The sequence below is a fragment of the Euleptes europaea genome, chromosome 11 (genome assembly GCF_029931775.1).
Source record: "Euleptes europaea isolate rEulEur1 chromosome 11, rEulEur1.hap1, whole genome shotgun sequence".
Lineage (NCBI taxonomy): Eukaryota > Metazoa > Chordata > Lepidosauria > Squamata > Sphaerodactylidae > Euleptes > Euleptes europaea.
Genome location: NC_079322.1, coordinates 34,434,759 through 34,451,724, shown reverse-complemented (window position 1 = coordinate 34,451,724; position 16,966 = coordinate 34,434,759). Strand labels below are relative to the sequence as shown.

The 16,966-nt window shown below is 42.7% G+C and overlaps 1 protein-coding gene across 3 annotated transcripts in view; it reads right to left on the bottom strand.

Annotated features, from left to right (window-relative positions):
• NEK10 (NIMA related kinase 10) overlaps window positions 1–16,966 on the bottom strand; it is a 109,798-nt gene that overhangs the window by 34,604 nt on the left and 58,228 nt on the right. The window contains exons 23-30 of one of the 3 annotated variants that reach the window (XM_056857366.1): window positions 16,149–16,278; window positions 15,047–15,117; window positions 12,499–12,712; window positions 11,663–11,846; window positions 11,194–11,280; window positions 2,953–3,001; window positions 987–1,024; window positions 733–873 (exon numbers count right to left, since the gene is read on the bottom strand). In XM_056857366.1, the coding sequence (XP_056713344.1) occupies window positions 733–873; window positions 987–1,024; window positions 2,953–3,001; window positions 11,194–11,280; window positions 11,663–11,846; window positions 12,499–12,712; window positions 15,047–15,117; window positions 16,149–16,278 (914 nt within the window). Of the gene's footprint in view, window positions 1–40; window positions 47–732; window positions 874–986; window positions 1,025–2,952; window positions 3,002–11,193; window positions 11,281–11,662; window positions 11,847–12,498; window positions 12,713–15,046; window positions 15,118–16,148; window positions 16,279–16,966 lie in introns of all 3 variants that reach the window. The other 2 variants (XM_056857369.1, XM_056857367.1) reach the window with 2 other exon arrangements.

The following is a 16,966-nucleotide window of genomic DNA, read 5'->3' as shown; positions in this document are numbered from 1 at the left end:
CAGGCTTTCCTTCCCACCCCCAATGCCTGGTAAGTGTGGCATGGGCCTAGTGTCCCTGGATATACTGAAGAAGAAGAAGAGTTGGTTTTTATATGCTGACTTTCTCTACCACTTAAGGAAGAATCAAACCGGCTTACAATCACCCTCCCTACCCCTCCTCACAACAGACACCCTGTGAGGTAGGTGGGGCTGAGAGAGCTCAAAGAGAGCTGTGACTAGCCCAAGGTCACCCAGCTGGCTTCATGTAGGAGTGGGGAAACAAATCCAGTTCACCAGATTAGCGTCCGCCGCTCTTGTGGAGGAATGGGGAATCAAACCCGGTTCTCCAGATGAGAGTCCTCCGCTCCAAACCACCGCTCTTAACCACTACACCATGCTGTCTCCCAGTGAGATTAAAAAGTTGACCTCTGCTAGTGCCAGAAATGGGTGCTGAATGGCTATCAAAATTCTTCTGGTTAACTGAAGGAAGATTTGCATTGCCATCTATGACAGATGCCAGTTTACATAGTTGTGTAGATTACAAAGTGATGAATAACACAGTTTTTACTATATTATATTGTAATAATATCTCAGGGCTCTTGATTTGAGCAAAATTCTAATAGAGACCTAAAGAAATTTTATTTATGCACGTTTTCTTTTTCTTTAAAAAAAACTTTACTATTTCTAAGTCAGCTATAATTCTTGGTTCTCTAGTAACTGGCTTGACTGCAACACAATACTATTAAGTACTACCATGATCTTTCAGATTGCGAAGAATCACAGCTGGAAGGCTATGGGATTTCCACCCTGTCACTAACGAGTCCTCTATTTTCTTAACGTGGCCCCTGAACATGAGTGAAGGTGCTTTCAGGAGCAGATCAAAAGGCAGCAAAGCTGAAGAAATAAAAGGAGAAACTGAATGTGAAACTATATTTTTTTAAGCTTTAAAACAAGGTTAAATAGCAAGACAAATTCCCAGTCACATATAGTTGCAGATGTGAAATTACCTGGTCTTGGCTTGGTTCCTGAAATTCCGATATAATCTCTGTAAAACAGAAAGAATATTAATAAGAAGAAGAGTTGGTTTTTATATGCCGACTTTCTCTACCACTTAAGGGAGAATCAAACCAGCTTACAATCACTTTCCCTTCCCCTCCCTACAACAGACATCCTGTGAGGTGGGTGGGGCTGAGAGCATGTGACCCGCCCAAGGTCACCCAGCTGGCTTCATGTGTGGGAGTGGGGAAACCAACCCGGTTCTCCAGATCAGAGTCCACCGCTCCAAACCACCGCTCTTAACCCCTACGCTGGCTCTACTACACCATAAGTAGTATGGTGCACTTAACCACTACACCATAAGAAAGCTAATTGTAAATGAGATGGATAACTGTTGTGCATGTAACTCAGCCCACCAGTTGTTATTGTGTTGTACTTGCTGCAAATTTGAACACAGGAAAATCTGACACAAACAGCCACAGCCTCTGCTACAGGCATAACAAAAATTATCAGGGGCAAAGGAAGAGTCCTTCTTCCAGCCACTGTTAGGTACTACATGAAATTCTGATTTGCACAAAAAAGGAAAAGGAATGATATATACCAGAAAGCACAGCTGTCTTTTTTTAGTTAGATGAACTTAACCTACTGAGACTGCACACCTGATTCCAACAGGGCTTAGAGCAATGATGTATTGATCATGAAACCTAGTATCATACAAGTCAGCAAGACTGAAATACCTCATTCATGTATCACAAAACTGCCTCGCAATTTCACGCTGGCACAGTCAACTGATAAAAGGATTCTACCTTGATTGTCTGAGATGACGTGTGCTATTTTGATACACAATGCAGAAGACTCCCAACTGGAAATACATGACTCCCTACAGCATATGCATATGGGGAAAAATAAGCATTTTCCGAACACAATGTTCCAAGTGTCCCCATGGTGTAAGTTCCAGTCCATTAAATGTGTTCGTAACACATTTAAATGAAATTATAGCTCCCCTATAGTGTTCTGCTACTACTTCCTATTGAGAATCATAGGCTGTTACCACACTAGGTATTCCCAGGAGATGTATTAAGAGTTTGAAAATGTTATAAAAAATACTGTTCACGCTTTCTATGTATTCCCACCGATGTATTAAGAGTTTGAAACTCTTATAAAAAATACTGTTCGCACTCTGTTTGGCCCCTTTAGCTGTGAAGACGTCTTCCAACCATTTTTTAGCCGTGGCATCCAAAAACGCTTTTAAAGCGATGTTTTTTATAACATTTCTAAACTCTTGATACATCGCTGGGAATAACTAGTGCGGTAACAGCCATAGTCAATCAAAAACATATATATTATGTATGTATCATATGGGGGTTACCGCATTATGTATTCCCAGCGATATATTAAGAGTTTGAAAATGTTATAAAAAACATCGTTTTAAAAGGGTTTTTGGATACCACGGCTTATAAATGGTTGGAAGACGTCTTCACAGCTAAAGGGGCCAAACAAAGTGTGAACAGTATTTTTTATAACGTTTTCAAACTCTTAATACATCGGTGGGAATACATAGAAAGTGCAAACAGTATTTTTTATAACATTTTCAAACTCTTAATACATCGCTGGGAATACATAATGCGGTAACCCCCAGTGTCTAAAAACGACAGTTTAGACTATACTATTTAAAAAAGAAAAAGACAACACAACCCAGAAGGCAAATTTGGCTGGGAAGCATATTTAAAAAAAAAAAAAAGGAGGAGGAGAAGGATTTTGCTATAATGTGTACGTGCTCTTCGTGCTTTGAGAACTGCCTAGGCAGCCTCATGTGACGTTTGAGTGCCATTTGCAATTCAGAAATCTTGATGTGTATTCCATAATTTTGCACGTTTTTAAAGCAGTGATGTTGTACTGCACAGTGGAAGTGGAGCAGAGCTCAAGAGTAAAGGTGGCCAAATGTACAACATCTTAAATTTCACATCTCATACTTGCCTTGCTTGAGGTTGCCTTTCAGAAGCACTTAAGCTTCGTTTAATGATACCTGAAACAAAAGCGCAATAGCTGTAATGCTTTGTGTTGAAAACATTTAAAAATTCTGTCTCCCAGCATTCTTGCCCTGTCATAGCAACTTTTAAATGAAACTGGTAATAAAAGACAGCTCTAAATATAAAACGTATGGAGAAGTGAGCAGTGCCAAATGATTCACTGATGCTAAACATCATATTTTAATCTGACGCCTATTGTATGAGCATTCTACTAGCATGCTGTAGCATCTCTGTGTAAACCTACCAGATTAATTACTCTTATTAGTAACTGCATTTCTACCCCCGCACTTCAGCCCTTCACGGCAGAATTTTAAAAAGAATAATATAAAGTACTATTTAAAACAAGCTGTACTGACGATTTGCTTAGCCACTCTACAAACCAAAAGAATCTACTCCAGTTCCTATGTGCCTCAAAGGATTAGTGAAATCGATATCTTGATTTTTTTCTAACTTTGGTGCAGATCTAAAATGGAACATACGCATGTCCATTTACAGACACTAAATTTCCCTTTCTTACAAAAGAACTACTGCCTAGAGAACACTTTCTTTTGTTCCCTACAATTTCATTTCTAGACTGAACATTTAACGCATTTGTATAACAGATCCATTTTGACAACCTCACTTTGCTGTATCCCCAATTATTTTTGACTCCTTTCCATAACTAGATGCCATTTAATTTATCATGTACGGTTGTCTTAGCTGAGGGCAAAAAACCAATTATGGTCTTTGGTTACATTTCCTTTCCACTATGTTTCATCAGATAACTTCCTATTGTCTTCTACCAATAGGATAACATCCTGTTAATGAAAGTAATTCCTAACTTTGCTCAATCAGATTTTAATTAAATTACAAGCATCTAAAAGTAACAGCTATTATCAAGTACAGAAAAGAAAGAAAAGAAACACAAGAACACACAAAGAAACATAGGTATGGAGAAAGATAATAAGATCATTGGATAATGGTATTTCATTGAATAATGGTATCTGGATTCCCTTGAAGCCTCAAACAATTCATATAAATGCTTATCTAATTGTTGGTACTGAGAACCTATTTGGTGCATGTTTGATGAGATTGCCCTTGGACCAAAGTTAACTACTGGAAAACAACAACAGGAACAACAGGAATTGATTCACCGGTGGATTTTTCACCGTCTATACAGGCACACCTCATTTTATTGCACTTCATTTTATTGCGCTTTGCAGATATTGTGTTTTTGAGCAAGTCTACCAGCACCATTTTCCCAACAGATGTGCTCGCTTTGCGTCTCTGTCTCTCATTTTGCTAATTCTCTCAATATTTCAAATTTTTCAATATTATTACAGTACACTGTTTTTAAGACATAATGCTGTTGCACACTTAATAGACTACAGTATAGTGTAAACATAACTTTTTTATGCACTGGGAAACAAAAAAAATTGTGTGACTTGTTTATTGCAGTATCTCTGAAGTATGCTTGTATTAGCAAGAGTTTGGCAGAAGCAAGTGGCTGAGCTTGAATTTCAATGGTTAATAACTACTAAAATCTTAGTTGCTCAGTTTTGGAAAAAAATGGGCTGGTCTTCATTATATCTCACTTCTGCTAAGTGAGATTCTAACTTAACAAAGGAAACAAACAGATCTAACCCTGTGCTACTTACACGAAGATAATATAAAATTTGGCCAGTTATTAGATCCTTACATCAATTCATATTTTATGGTGCAGGGAATGGCGAATCAGAAACGTCAACGTATGTGAAGGATCTGAAAAGTGTTTTATTCATTTGGTTATTAATTTGGTTATCACTGGCTCCGGGTGGAGTACCAGATCGTGATCAAAGTGCTGGTTTTAACCTTTAAAGCCCTTAACGGTCTGGGACCATTGTATCTGTGGGACTGTCTCTTTTGTATCTGTGGGACTGTCCCTTTCTAGTCCCAGCATGGTGTAGTGGTTAAGAGTGGAGGTTTGGAACAGTGGACTCTAATGTGGAAAACTGGGTTTGATTCCCCACTCCTCCACATGAGCGGCAGATGCTAATCTGATGAACCATCTGGACTCTGCAGGACTCATATTGGAGATGGAGTCTCAGTGGCCCAGTGGCCTCCCAGCTGCCACCGTGGGCTACCCTTCTCTTCTCAGAGGCATTGGTGATGGTTGGGGCTGTCAAGCGCGCTTCCATATGACCTGGAAATGACTGCAGCTCAGCCAAAGGCAGTAAGGGGGGCACTTCCACCAGCTGATGCATGTGCTCCTGTATCTCCAGCAAGAGGCAGGAGGGTGAGACAGGAAACCACATCCCCCTTCAGCTTTTTGTGGGGAGAGATCTGATGAGAGATTGTCAAGCCTTACTGGGCTGGTGCTGTCTGTGATCTCGCCATCAACAGCCGCGAGGCCAGCACTGATGCCACCATGGCTACTGGGAGGCTGGAGTCCCCCAGCTCGGCCCCCACCCAGGGTGGAGCCAGATCGGTTGCCCCACTGCTAGGACCACCCCTGACATTCCATGCACCTTCGCAGCGTGTTCAGTCCTTTCCATGCAGCATTTTTCCTGTTGGGTTAAGTCATATTGTTGGTTCTACCTGAGTAGTCCTCCACATATGTCCAAACCACTGGTTTGTATGCAGGTGGTCTGGTTTTGCTGCTTTTATCGCCAGCTACTTTACTACTAGGAGGAATGATGATTAATATCTGACACTAAATTCTATTCCCAACAGTGCCCCATCAAACAAAGTGTCAGATCCAAAATTCGGTGTTTCCTCCGCTTGTAAAACCCCCTCGGGTCCAAATATTTTGAGAATTAATGTGGCCCATTTGCTACAGGATTATAGTAGACCTCAGAGACTTGGACTCAAGCTGCCACGGGAAAATCTTTTCCTGCTTTAACATTTGCAGTTCAAAGAAATGCAGCCTACCTTACTAGAGAGCAGTAACAGCTACATAAAGCTTTATCAATGTATATAAATCTTAAAAAAAACAGATATTGAGATCTATTAATGGGCGAAGTGCTATCAAGTTGCTGATCTGTATAGTGAAACAGAAAAAAAATTGTGAACGGCTGGTCCTCAATCATTTGTAAAATAGTGAAAATGCCTATGAGCATTTAGGGAATACACTAAATCATGTTTTTATCTTCTTTATCTGGTGCTCCCAGCCCTTCCTCTGGGCAGCTCAGGGTGGCATATGGGATTCTTCCTTCCCTACTTTATTCTCACAACAACTGAGTGAGGTAGGTGAGTCTAAGACAGATTGGCCCAAAGTCACCCGGTGAACTTTATGGCACACTGGGAATTTGTACCCAGGATTAGATCCTAACCTGACAAATCTAACCACTATACCGCACTGTGTCTTAAATCATTTCTACACATTTTTTTTTGGGGGGGGGGGGAGCCTGGACTATAATACAGTACCATTCATACATGTTGTTTCCAAACAGGAAAGTCCTGTGTGGGGAAACAAACATTCATTAGCATCCATTATTTTATGCTTTAAAACATTTCCTATTTGTTCTTGTAACACAGCTGTAGCTGTCTTGGAAAAAATAATTTCAGCGGGAATTTCCAAATCTTGATGCGATAGACTGGGCAGACAGAATACGGCTATCACGGAGATAGTGTGATGAATAACACCTTCTGGGAATCAAGGAAATGGAGATAACCTCCATGTTCACAGATTTTAAGTAATGAATGAAGGGCAAGGAACTTGGTCTCATTTGTGTCCTGCTGGCGGCTTGCCAAAGTATTCTAAGGCACACTGAATAAAAACACAAATTCATAGAGAAGGGGAAATCAGTTGCAGAGTAAATGCCAAACAAACGAACACCTTTTATTTAAATGATGCCTAACTACTGATGTCAAAGGCTTCATTTCCAGAAACCAATACACTTAGGTTTGCCATTTCTCCACTCAACACATAAAGGGACAAAAAAAGCATTTTCCTGTTCTATTTGCACTTTCCAGGAAGGTACCATCAAGTAAGAATGATCCCAGTATTTTCATTGACACTGTGAATACTTTGGTACTGAACTATGAATTATTTATTCTTATGCTTGAGTGTCATTTTCTTTGGAGCCCAGATGTTCCAACATGGGCTTGAAAAGGGCTAAAATAGCTTGTGATCCTCAGGCCCAATGGCTTGTCAGGGGTCCCCAAGTGATGCCTGTGGGTACCATGGTGCCCCATTGACACTCTTCCTGATGCCTGCAAGTGATTTTCGAAAGTGGCTGGGACCCTTGCCCAGTAGGACTTCTTACTGGCCAATGGAGATCTGATTGGCTGTACAGATTTATATACTACTGTTTCAGTGGCAGCTGCCACCACAATTTTGGTTTTATTCTCTCCTTTGCTCCCTCTTTTCCAGTGTATTTTTAAAATTACCTGAGCTTCCTCTGTGTGTGTATGTGGGGGGCTCTGACTCCTGTGGAGGCCATTCTGCGGTTACACCTACCACCTTGTCTCAAAATTCCAAAGGCACCCACAGGCTCAAAAAGGCCGGGGACCCCTGGGTTATGTGATGCCGGTTCCTGTGCCCCTTCCATCATGTACTGGGTCCTACCTGTCTGTCCTTTGCAGCCTCTCTGTCTTGTCCCTGGGAATATGGGAAGTCCAAAGGGCCAGGCCAATTCATAATTCACTTGGGAATAATGGATTCATTCGCAGGCACCTGGTTAACAATTCAACTTTCCGGATTAATTACAACTAAGGACAAGACTGGGAAGTGAAAATGGCCCTGGAGCAAGCCAAGCTGAAGAGCCTTTGTGGCGCTGAACAGTGAGCATTAAGTCACTTCTTGCTTCTTCCTGCAAACTGGTGGTAGTGTGAGAGGAGGCATTTGGTGACCAATCACCATTGCTGATGAAGGATTTGACTCAAGAGGCTCCCTTAGGCATTGGCAGAGTTTCTGGGGCTTGGATCTGCTTGCTCCTGGCCACTAGTGGTCCTTTAGGGCAGTGGCCCGCCAGGAAATTCCCCCTGTAAGTTAAATGGCCAATCTGCCATTGATTAGGACCAAGGCCTGGGGATGCCTGCACACCCTTACCCCAGAGTGTACATGTGCAAGAGTCTAGAAATAATATCCTTTCCCTGCCCCAGAGATCAAGTCTGCTTTGCAAGGACTGTGTATGTGTATGCCCCTAGTAAGACAGATGGTGCGATTAAAACAGAGATGACACTGCTGGCTGCCCGGTAGACTGAGCAGAGCTGAAAAGACAAAGGGCTATTAAGGATGATGTGAAGGAAGGTTTATTGGTAGCAACAGAACAGGAAAAGAAACTGGGGCTATAGTGAAGCGAGAAGGCTGCCCTCCTCACCGGAGACCTCCTTTCCCCACCATAACAAACCCTTGACAATAGTGAACAGAGCACAACAGGATCCATGAATACTACAATATTAACCTAAAACTATGGGTGATATGCCCTGACCTGGATGGCCCAGGCTAGCCTGATCTCGTCAGATCTCGGAAGCTAAGCAGGGTCAGCCCTGGTTAGTATTTGGATGGGAGACCACCAAGGAATACCAGGGTTGCTGTGCAAAGGAAGGCACCGGCAAACCACCTCTGTTAGTCTCTTGCCATGAAAACCCCAAAAAGGGGTCGCCATAAGTCGGCTGCGACTTGACGGCACTTTACACACACACATGGGTGATATAAAATGTGTGACTTTCTATAAGCATTTTCTCAGTTCTGCAGAGTTATGCTACAAGAACTGCTGTCTGACGTTAATGAGCTTAATAGGTTTTGAGTTTTGGCAAAGGAAAATAAAACTCACAGGAAATTCTGATCGTGGATCCCTTACATCTCATTTAGTTGGTCACACACACATGAACACATGAAGCTGCCTTACACTGAATCAGACGCTTGGTCCATCAAAGTAAGTATTGTCTACTCAGACTGGCAGTGGCTCTCCAGGGTCCCCGAAGACTTTCTAAATGAAAAGCTCCCCAATGCCAACCCATTCTCACACCAGACAACAGGACAAACAAGGACGGGACTCATATTTCTCCTAATCTATTTAGTCTGACCGATGTGGTTCTGTGGCTTGAGTGGCTCATATTTTTTTTTAAAACAGAGGTGCTACATTATTTATCTACCCTCGCAACTCTAATAATACTGCAGGACAGTGGTACCGACCAATGGTTCATTCCTCAGCAGGGCTAATGTCATGACTTTTTGTTATATACATTCATTAAGACTCTCTCCATTTTATTACTGCCAAGTGATTACAGGCTCTCCTCCAAACTGCTCTGAGACATGTTTGTGGTCCCTCAAGGGATGGTTTCATTAAGTTAGTAACCAAATGCTGGCGAGCACTGCTTGACATTAATTACATGTACCTGAAACTTACGCAGACACCTTTCCACCTAAATGGTCTATTAACAGCTACCCTCAGATCATTTTTATAATCCCTACATATACAACAGGGGTGGGGAACCTCCGGCCCACAAGCTCATTTTATCCAGCCCCTGGCCTGCCTGCCGAGGCCAGGAGCTCCACGGAGCTAGCTGTTGCTAGCCAGGGCCTCATCTCGGCACTTCGGGCTTTGCTGGGAGGCAGGAGCGCATGCCGGCCCTGAACCTTCCTCCCCCTCCCAGCTTGCCTGTGTCTGTGTGGCGGGGCGATCCCCTGGCCGGCCACACCCACGCTCCGTGCACCAACGCTGCTGGGGCGGCCGAGACTTGTGCTGCTGGGCCCTCGCTGGCCTGCGCGCTGGCCGCACCGCCGGCTTGGTGGGCCCCTGTACAGCCCTCCTCCTGCTCAACCCCCCTGGCCGCACCCCTGCACCGCAGCCTAACGCTGAGGGAGCACCCGAGACTCATGCCGCCGGGGCCTTGCCGGCCTGCACGCTGGCCGCACCGCCGGCTTGGTGGGCTCCTGTGTGTGTGGCTGGGTGCATGTATGTGTATATGGGGGGGAAGCTGGGAAGGCTTCTCTCTCTCTCTCTTTCTCTCCCTCCCTCTCTCCCCTTCCCACCTTCCCTTCCTTCTTTCCCTCCCTCCCCTTCCTTCCCTGCATAGCCTCTCCTAGGGTTGCCAACCTCCAGGTGGTGGCTGGAGACCTGGTAACCCTATCATCTCCCCCCCCCGGGAGATCTACGCATGGTATGGCACCTGAATGATGTTATAAATATGCAAATGGCCCTTGGCAGGAAAAAGGTTCCCCACCGCAGATATAAAAGCATCTTTTCTGTTTTACTTATATTACCAGTTTTTTTTTTTTTAAAGGTAACATGCTGGCTTACCATTTATAATAAATGGCAATGCAACATATTGATTTTACGTTGCTAGAACAATGCCACTGCAAACCAGGACTCATTCCTCAAAGAAGATATCACTGTGCACAGATTGAATCTACAGGACCCATTTAGTGCAACCCTACTGAAAGTTTACTCAAGAGTAAGTCCTATTATGCTCATTGGGGTTTACTCCAAGGTAAGTGGGCACAGGGTTTCAGGCACAGTCTCAACTGTGCCAAGCACTATCTGAAGAAATAGGAAGATGCTGCTGCCAAGATGGGGCCCAGCATGAGCAGAAGCTTCTAGGTGTGGGATAGTTGCGGGGGGTGGGTGGGGTGCTCCCAGTCGAATGCCAGCAGGGAAACAGGCCAGCCAAGCCTGGGTAACAAGCACCCAATGTCATGGTAACAGCAGCGCAATCTTGGAGTGTCTTGGGAAAGAATTTTCTACCGAATCTGGCTACCTGACATCTGAGTTTTGAAGCACTACTCCCTCTGTTTAAGGCTGCACTGACTGGACCCTTCTAAATCCTTTCTGAAAAATTCTGGAGTAGCTCCTACAATAGCAGCAATAACCTATGCAAATCGTTCCAGTATTGATCAAGCACTTGGTATAACACAATTTGATCAAACATCAGGGTGGCATCATGGTTAGAGTGTGGGACTAGAGAGACCCAGATTCAAATTGTCACTCTGCAATGGAGGTTTACTGGGTGACCTTGGGCCAGTTATTCTCCATCAACCTGACAAAATTCCCAGGGAGGAAGATGAGAGGATAAAATGGAGGAGAACAAACGATACTGTAAGCAGCTTTGGGTCCCCACCAGGGTCAAAAGTAAGGTATTTATATTTTATTTTCATTTAACTATTTATTGATTGTTATTCCTAGCTATTTAGAAAATAAAATACATTAATAAAACTGAAGAACTCCTGATTAATAACAATGAAGATTTGAGTGGTTGCTTCATTTTAAGTGCTATTGCTTACCAAACGCTGATTCTTTAAGAGGGCTTGAGCTACAGCAGCTGGAATTATATGACATGTCCAGTTCGTCATCTAATTCTGTGAAGACATCTGCGCATAAAAATGAAAGCAGAAATGAACCTTTCCATCCAACTCTAAGCAGGACACTAGAAATACTGAAATTCTGCCTGTATGTAGTTCCATTATCTTCTTAATGATGATTTAAAAAACAACAACAACAGTGTGTCTAGCTTTCTTCACCAGGGCCAAAAGAAGCTTGGGAAGGGCCCATTTTCAACTGGGAAAACAGGAGAAAGAGTTTAGTAGCCCTTCTCCTCCACATTAGTCTCCCTTCATCATAGGCCTAGTGGCTGCATTCCAGGTATGTAGGTAGGGAGACAGAGAGAAAAACACAAAAACATTTTACAGTAATTGATTAAAAAGATCAACGAATAACACGTAAACATGCCATTTTGTCCTGATTCACTACCGCTTTTTTCAGAAGTTTCTAAAGTGCAGTTATCATCTGAAAGGGTTTCGTTGCAGGCCTTGTCTTCATCTTTTCCACAGGATGGGTGAAAGCTTTCAGTCAGCAGGTCAGCGTTTTCAGAAAGCTCGCTTTTTAAACTGGCTGCTCCGCTGCTATTGCTGCTGAGGCTTGACTTCTCATAGTGTTCCTATAAAAAAAGGAAATCCAAACAAGAAAAAAAATTCTCAGCAAGTTTCAAGGCTTTTTCAAAATGTGGCAGTTCAAGCCCTTTGTAGTATACTTTACGCTCTAGATGGATGCTGACCTGCGAAGGGTTTCATATAGCATTTAACTATGTTTTGCACATGAAAGTACCCAACAGAGGAGGATTTGGGTTAGATGAGTTTTGGATGTCTTCTCTCTAAGGTTCCATGTCTGTTACGAGATGGCAATTTGTTCTTGATTTGCCGGCTCTCTGCAGGACTTTCAAAATAATGGCCTTACACCATCTGATGCAACATTTTGTCACTGGGTCACCAAGAGAGCCAGAACTGCTTATGCAGCCATCACAGTTCTATCTCCCGTGTTAGGCAAAAAGCTGCACTACAGCAGATGCGCACATAATGTTGTTGTTGCTCTCATCAACAATCCATATTGTGTGTACAGGTGTGTGCTTGTAAGTAGATATCATCTTTGTATCATATGCATGCTAGAGAAAGACAAACAGACCGGTGCTCCACCACGCATACAGCGCTTGTGCATTTCCAATCGCACGAGTGGGTCTGACGGTCTCCGTGATCTGATTCGTGTAACATGGATTTCTGTCGTATGAGATGAAGTGGCTGAATGCATTGACTTACCTGAGATAACACAGCAAGCTGGTGATGACATGTCACTGCGTTCCTGTTAGCCTCCATGAAATACCTCTGTGTGCGCCTCCTCTCGCGTTCCAGTTTTCTCTCCAAGACAAGCTGGCAGGTTGACAACCCATCTAAATATTTCATCATAACATCTGAGATCATTGAACTGACTTCTACAATGTCGGGACGAGTCTCTGCATCAGGGGTCAAGCATCTATGGAAAAACCTCCATTAAGCAAACAGTCCACAACAATCTCATTCGAGTTGAATCTGAAGAAGTGAGCCGTGACTCATACACTGCCAGAAATTTTGTTAGTCTTTAAGGTGCTACTGGACTCTTCCTCTTTTCTAGTCCACAACAATGACACCCTACCATCTGTGCGATTTACAGCTGTGGAAGTAGGCTCATGAAGTGCTGCTTGAGGGCAACTGGACCAACAGTTCCAACAAGAACTTCATAAATCCATTTCTTTTCTGGAATCTTGATCTAATGTTCCCTTGCCTGTACCATTCCATACCAGATTTGAACAGGATATGAACAGCTATTGAACAGAAACCAACATACTAGGTCAATGAGTCTGAGCAGAGCTTCATGTAGCAAGCTGCTTGGGTTAGCAGCCACCTGTGAGTGTGCATGTGTGTTGATGTAGGATTGCAGCATAACTATTCTTCTGCTTAAGCCATTTTATCAATGTACTCCAGCTCTGCAATGCATCTGTTGGATCACAGCTACTTTTTAAATGCATGCTAATTAGCAAGGAAGATCTCAGAAAGGGTTCAATCCTATAAAACATTACATAGGCATGGAAGCTTCTAGGGAAGGTCTCAAGCACAACAGAGTACTACTGGAAACCAGTCTGAAAATACAGGCATAGGAGCAATGATACTGTCGCTGATGGTGTCCACCCATGCCCCATCTCCCTGAGCTCCCACCCATTGCCTGGCCATGCCAGGTGACCGAAGTTCAGGGAAGCAGGATGGCCAAAGCAGTTCTTCAAGTCTTGGGATAGGTGTGAGATGGGTGTGCACAGGATGTCAGATGCAAGACAGTTGCCCCGGTCAATGAGTTTCTGGGCTCAATTCATGGTACCAGCTCTTACTTTTAAAGCCCTCCATGACCTGGTACCAACATACTTGATGGATTGTCTCTGACTGTATAAACCTGTGTACCAGTTTAGGTACTCAATTAATTGCTCTTACTTATGCCTTCTTTTTGTCAGGAGCAGGCCTATTCAGCATGGATCTTTTTTATCTGTGGTTTTCTTTTTAATTGGGCTGTCCAAGGAGACTACAGACCACCATATGTGGTAACGTTTGGCAAACTGTACGAAACAGATCTTTTCCAGAGGGTATTTACACAAGTCTTTAAATTTATGTTGTCTATGGTGCTTTGTCTTCTCCTGGAAAAATATTTACGGCTCTGAAATTGTTCACAGTTAATATTGACAACACTGATATTTTAGGTGACTGCTTTCTAATTTAATACCATACCTCAGGGGGAGAATCTAATAATCTAACAGTTTAAGTTGGAAGACATGTAGGAGAAACGGGAAAGGACATAAGGGATCGACGAGGAACAGGAAGGGGAAACAAGGGAAGGGGAAAAGGAAACAAGGGTGGGGGAGAGGAGGCTAGCATCTAGTTAATACTGTCGCTGCCTTTAACCATAAGCCTGGCAAAACATCTCCGTCTTACAGGCCCTGAGGAACTCAGCTAGGTTCTGCAGGGCCCAGGTCTCATTAGACAGAGAGTTCCACCAGGCTGAGGCCAAGGCTGAGGAAGCCCTGGCCCTGGTTGAGGACAGCTGGGCCCTCTTGGGGCCAGGGATCTCTAATAGATCATTATTGGCCAATTGTAAGGCTCTCGGGGGGTTATACAGGGAGAGGCGGTTCATACTATGCTAAGGAGCACAGAGAATATATCTGAAATCCAGAAGACAAGCTGCATCAAGAATGCCCACAAAAACCCCGTGCCACTGCAGAGAGTAACATATTTATTGTGGTATGAACTTTTATCTTATTTGTAAATAAAATATTGCATTTTTTAAACATCTTCGCATATCAAGCAAGAAATCTTATAACCCAGAACTTCACATATGGTTCAATAGGCCCCAGCACGTCTTCCAAATGGGTCATTGTGCCTCCCATGACTGAACTTTGCTGTTTTCTCTGTTACTGTGTCTCCCTCCTTTAGATAGAACTAAAAGGACTGGACTCCTCAGTAGAAAATATCTGGGAATGGATTCCAGCATAAAATTTCTGCTAATGGAAGGGGGGGGAGCAATTTTCAGGCAGGAATGCCACCCTCCTACTGTAGGCCTTTGATTCTCTTCTCATGGTGTTCCGGGGTGTGTGTGTCCCTGTCCCCATGCAGCAGCATTTCAGGGTACACTGTGTGATCCAGCAGGAGGAGGGAGGCAAGGAAGTCTCACTCCATGGACAGAAATCCCTTTCATTAGCAGAGATTTTCTGCATTATCCAAGTGTTAAAATCGTTCAAGTCAAGCGAGTGGCCTCATAGCCACTCAAATTACTGCACAAATTACTTACCTTTTAATGACGGCTGACACCTTTGCAGAATAGGCATCTTCTGGGACAGGCTCATAGGTAGCCTCTACTATCTGCAAAAAAGTGCATTTTGTCAAAAGTAGAAAAAAAACAGTGTTTTGCGTATTAGATCATTATTTTCCTTTGGGGCATCATAACAGACATCAACAACATAAAGTCAATAAAGAATCAGTAGGATCCCGTGGCCTTTACATGCAACAAAATAGAAACGTGTGTACTTGTCACACCAAATGGCACATGTAGACCCTTCACCCCCCAAAGTGACAACCATGCTGGAAATTAATCTAAAATTCATCAGAATATTCCTGTGATGATCCTATTCTCATCTGACTAACCTCACACCCATTACATGCCTGTGAGTATACCATTCATTATATACTCAAAATAGTATTCAGAATGCTGAAACACATGCACAAACATTACTAAGGCAGAATCTTTGTCGAGGAGGAATACTGTTTTCTGTACAAATGCATGTACACATTTTCTGCACTAAGAAATGTCAGAGAAATTGCTTCTCAAAGATTCGTCTGCCTCTTAAGAAATAATTAACCTAACTTTTCTTGGTTTTTTTATCCTTCATGAAATTTGCTGTTATAAATCCAGACTTTTGAGTACTGTGACATTTTCAGGATGACTAGCCAATACCTTGTAAAAAAATAATAATAGCACTGTAACAGATACAGATGTAATTGCCTGGTATGAACTGGGCCAGAACAGCTACAGAAAATGCAAGCATGAACATATTTATTTACCTGCTATTAAAATATTGGTACCCTAGCTTATAATTGCTAAAAAAGTCTCCAAGGTAGCGAACAAAATTCATCGATACCTTAATACAAATTAAAAACGACATAAACACCAATTCACACAGAGGTTTTATAACAAATAGTCAGACTATGCACTACACTAGGTTAGAAACTTTCATTTGTTATTTTAAAACGCATGCAGACACTTAGGTGCAAACAGCCAAGCAGAGTATAGGATCTGGTACTTCACTTCCAGAGCAAGTGCAGGAGAAATCCTTGTTCCCTTCAGCCAGAGATGCAAAGGTTGTGGTGTAGTTTCATCTAGCAAACCTACATACTTTAGTTGCTAAGGAGAGCATGTTGGTGCTGTAAAAAGGAGGACTAAGAGTTGCCATCTGATAAAGGACACATCCTGCAGCCCAGACATCAGCCTTCTCTCCATATGGCTCACTCTTGACAACTTCAGGGCTAAGTAAACACAAGCAAAATTCAATAATAAAGGAGAAGAAAATGGCACAAAATTTTTTCCTTAACATGAACATTTTGAAAAGAGGCTGCCAACGATATCACAAGGGCATCTTCTTGAAGAATACACAACATAATTCAGACTTTGTGATGCAATTACTTGCACATCAAAATGTGTATGGCTATACAGAATAAAAATATGGCTATACAGAATACATGCATATTAGGTGTTCATATATCTGTTCAAACAGATGGAATAAAAGGTAAAGGTCCCCTGTGCAAGCACCGGGTCGTTCCTGACCCATGGGGTGACGTCACATACTGAACATTTATACAGGATTTCTTCATAGAGCACTAAATTTTAAATAAATTAGATTCAACCCCATTTTCACTATATGTGTCATACCCTCACTTCTCCTCAAGTTTTGTTCATTTTTGTTCCCATCAGTCCGTACCATGCTCATACCCCCCAAATGCTTCTTTACTCAACAAGTGATTAAAATGTGGAATTTGCTGCCAGAGGATGCAGGGATGGGCACAGGCATAGATGACTTTAAAAGGAGATTAGACAGATTAAAGGAGAACGGATCTATTAAAATTTGAAATACATAAATTGCAACACTTGATCTATTTCAACTTTTAACAAAACCTGTATAGCCCTTCAGTGCATGTGTGAAGAACAAAAAAGACA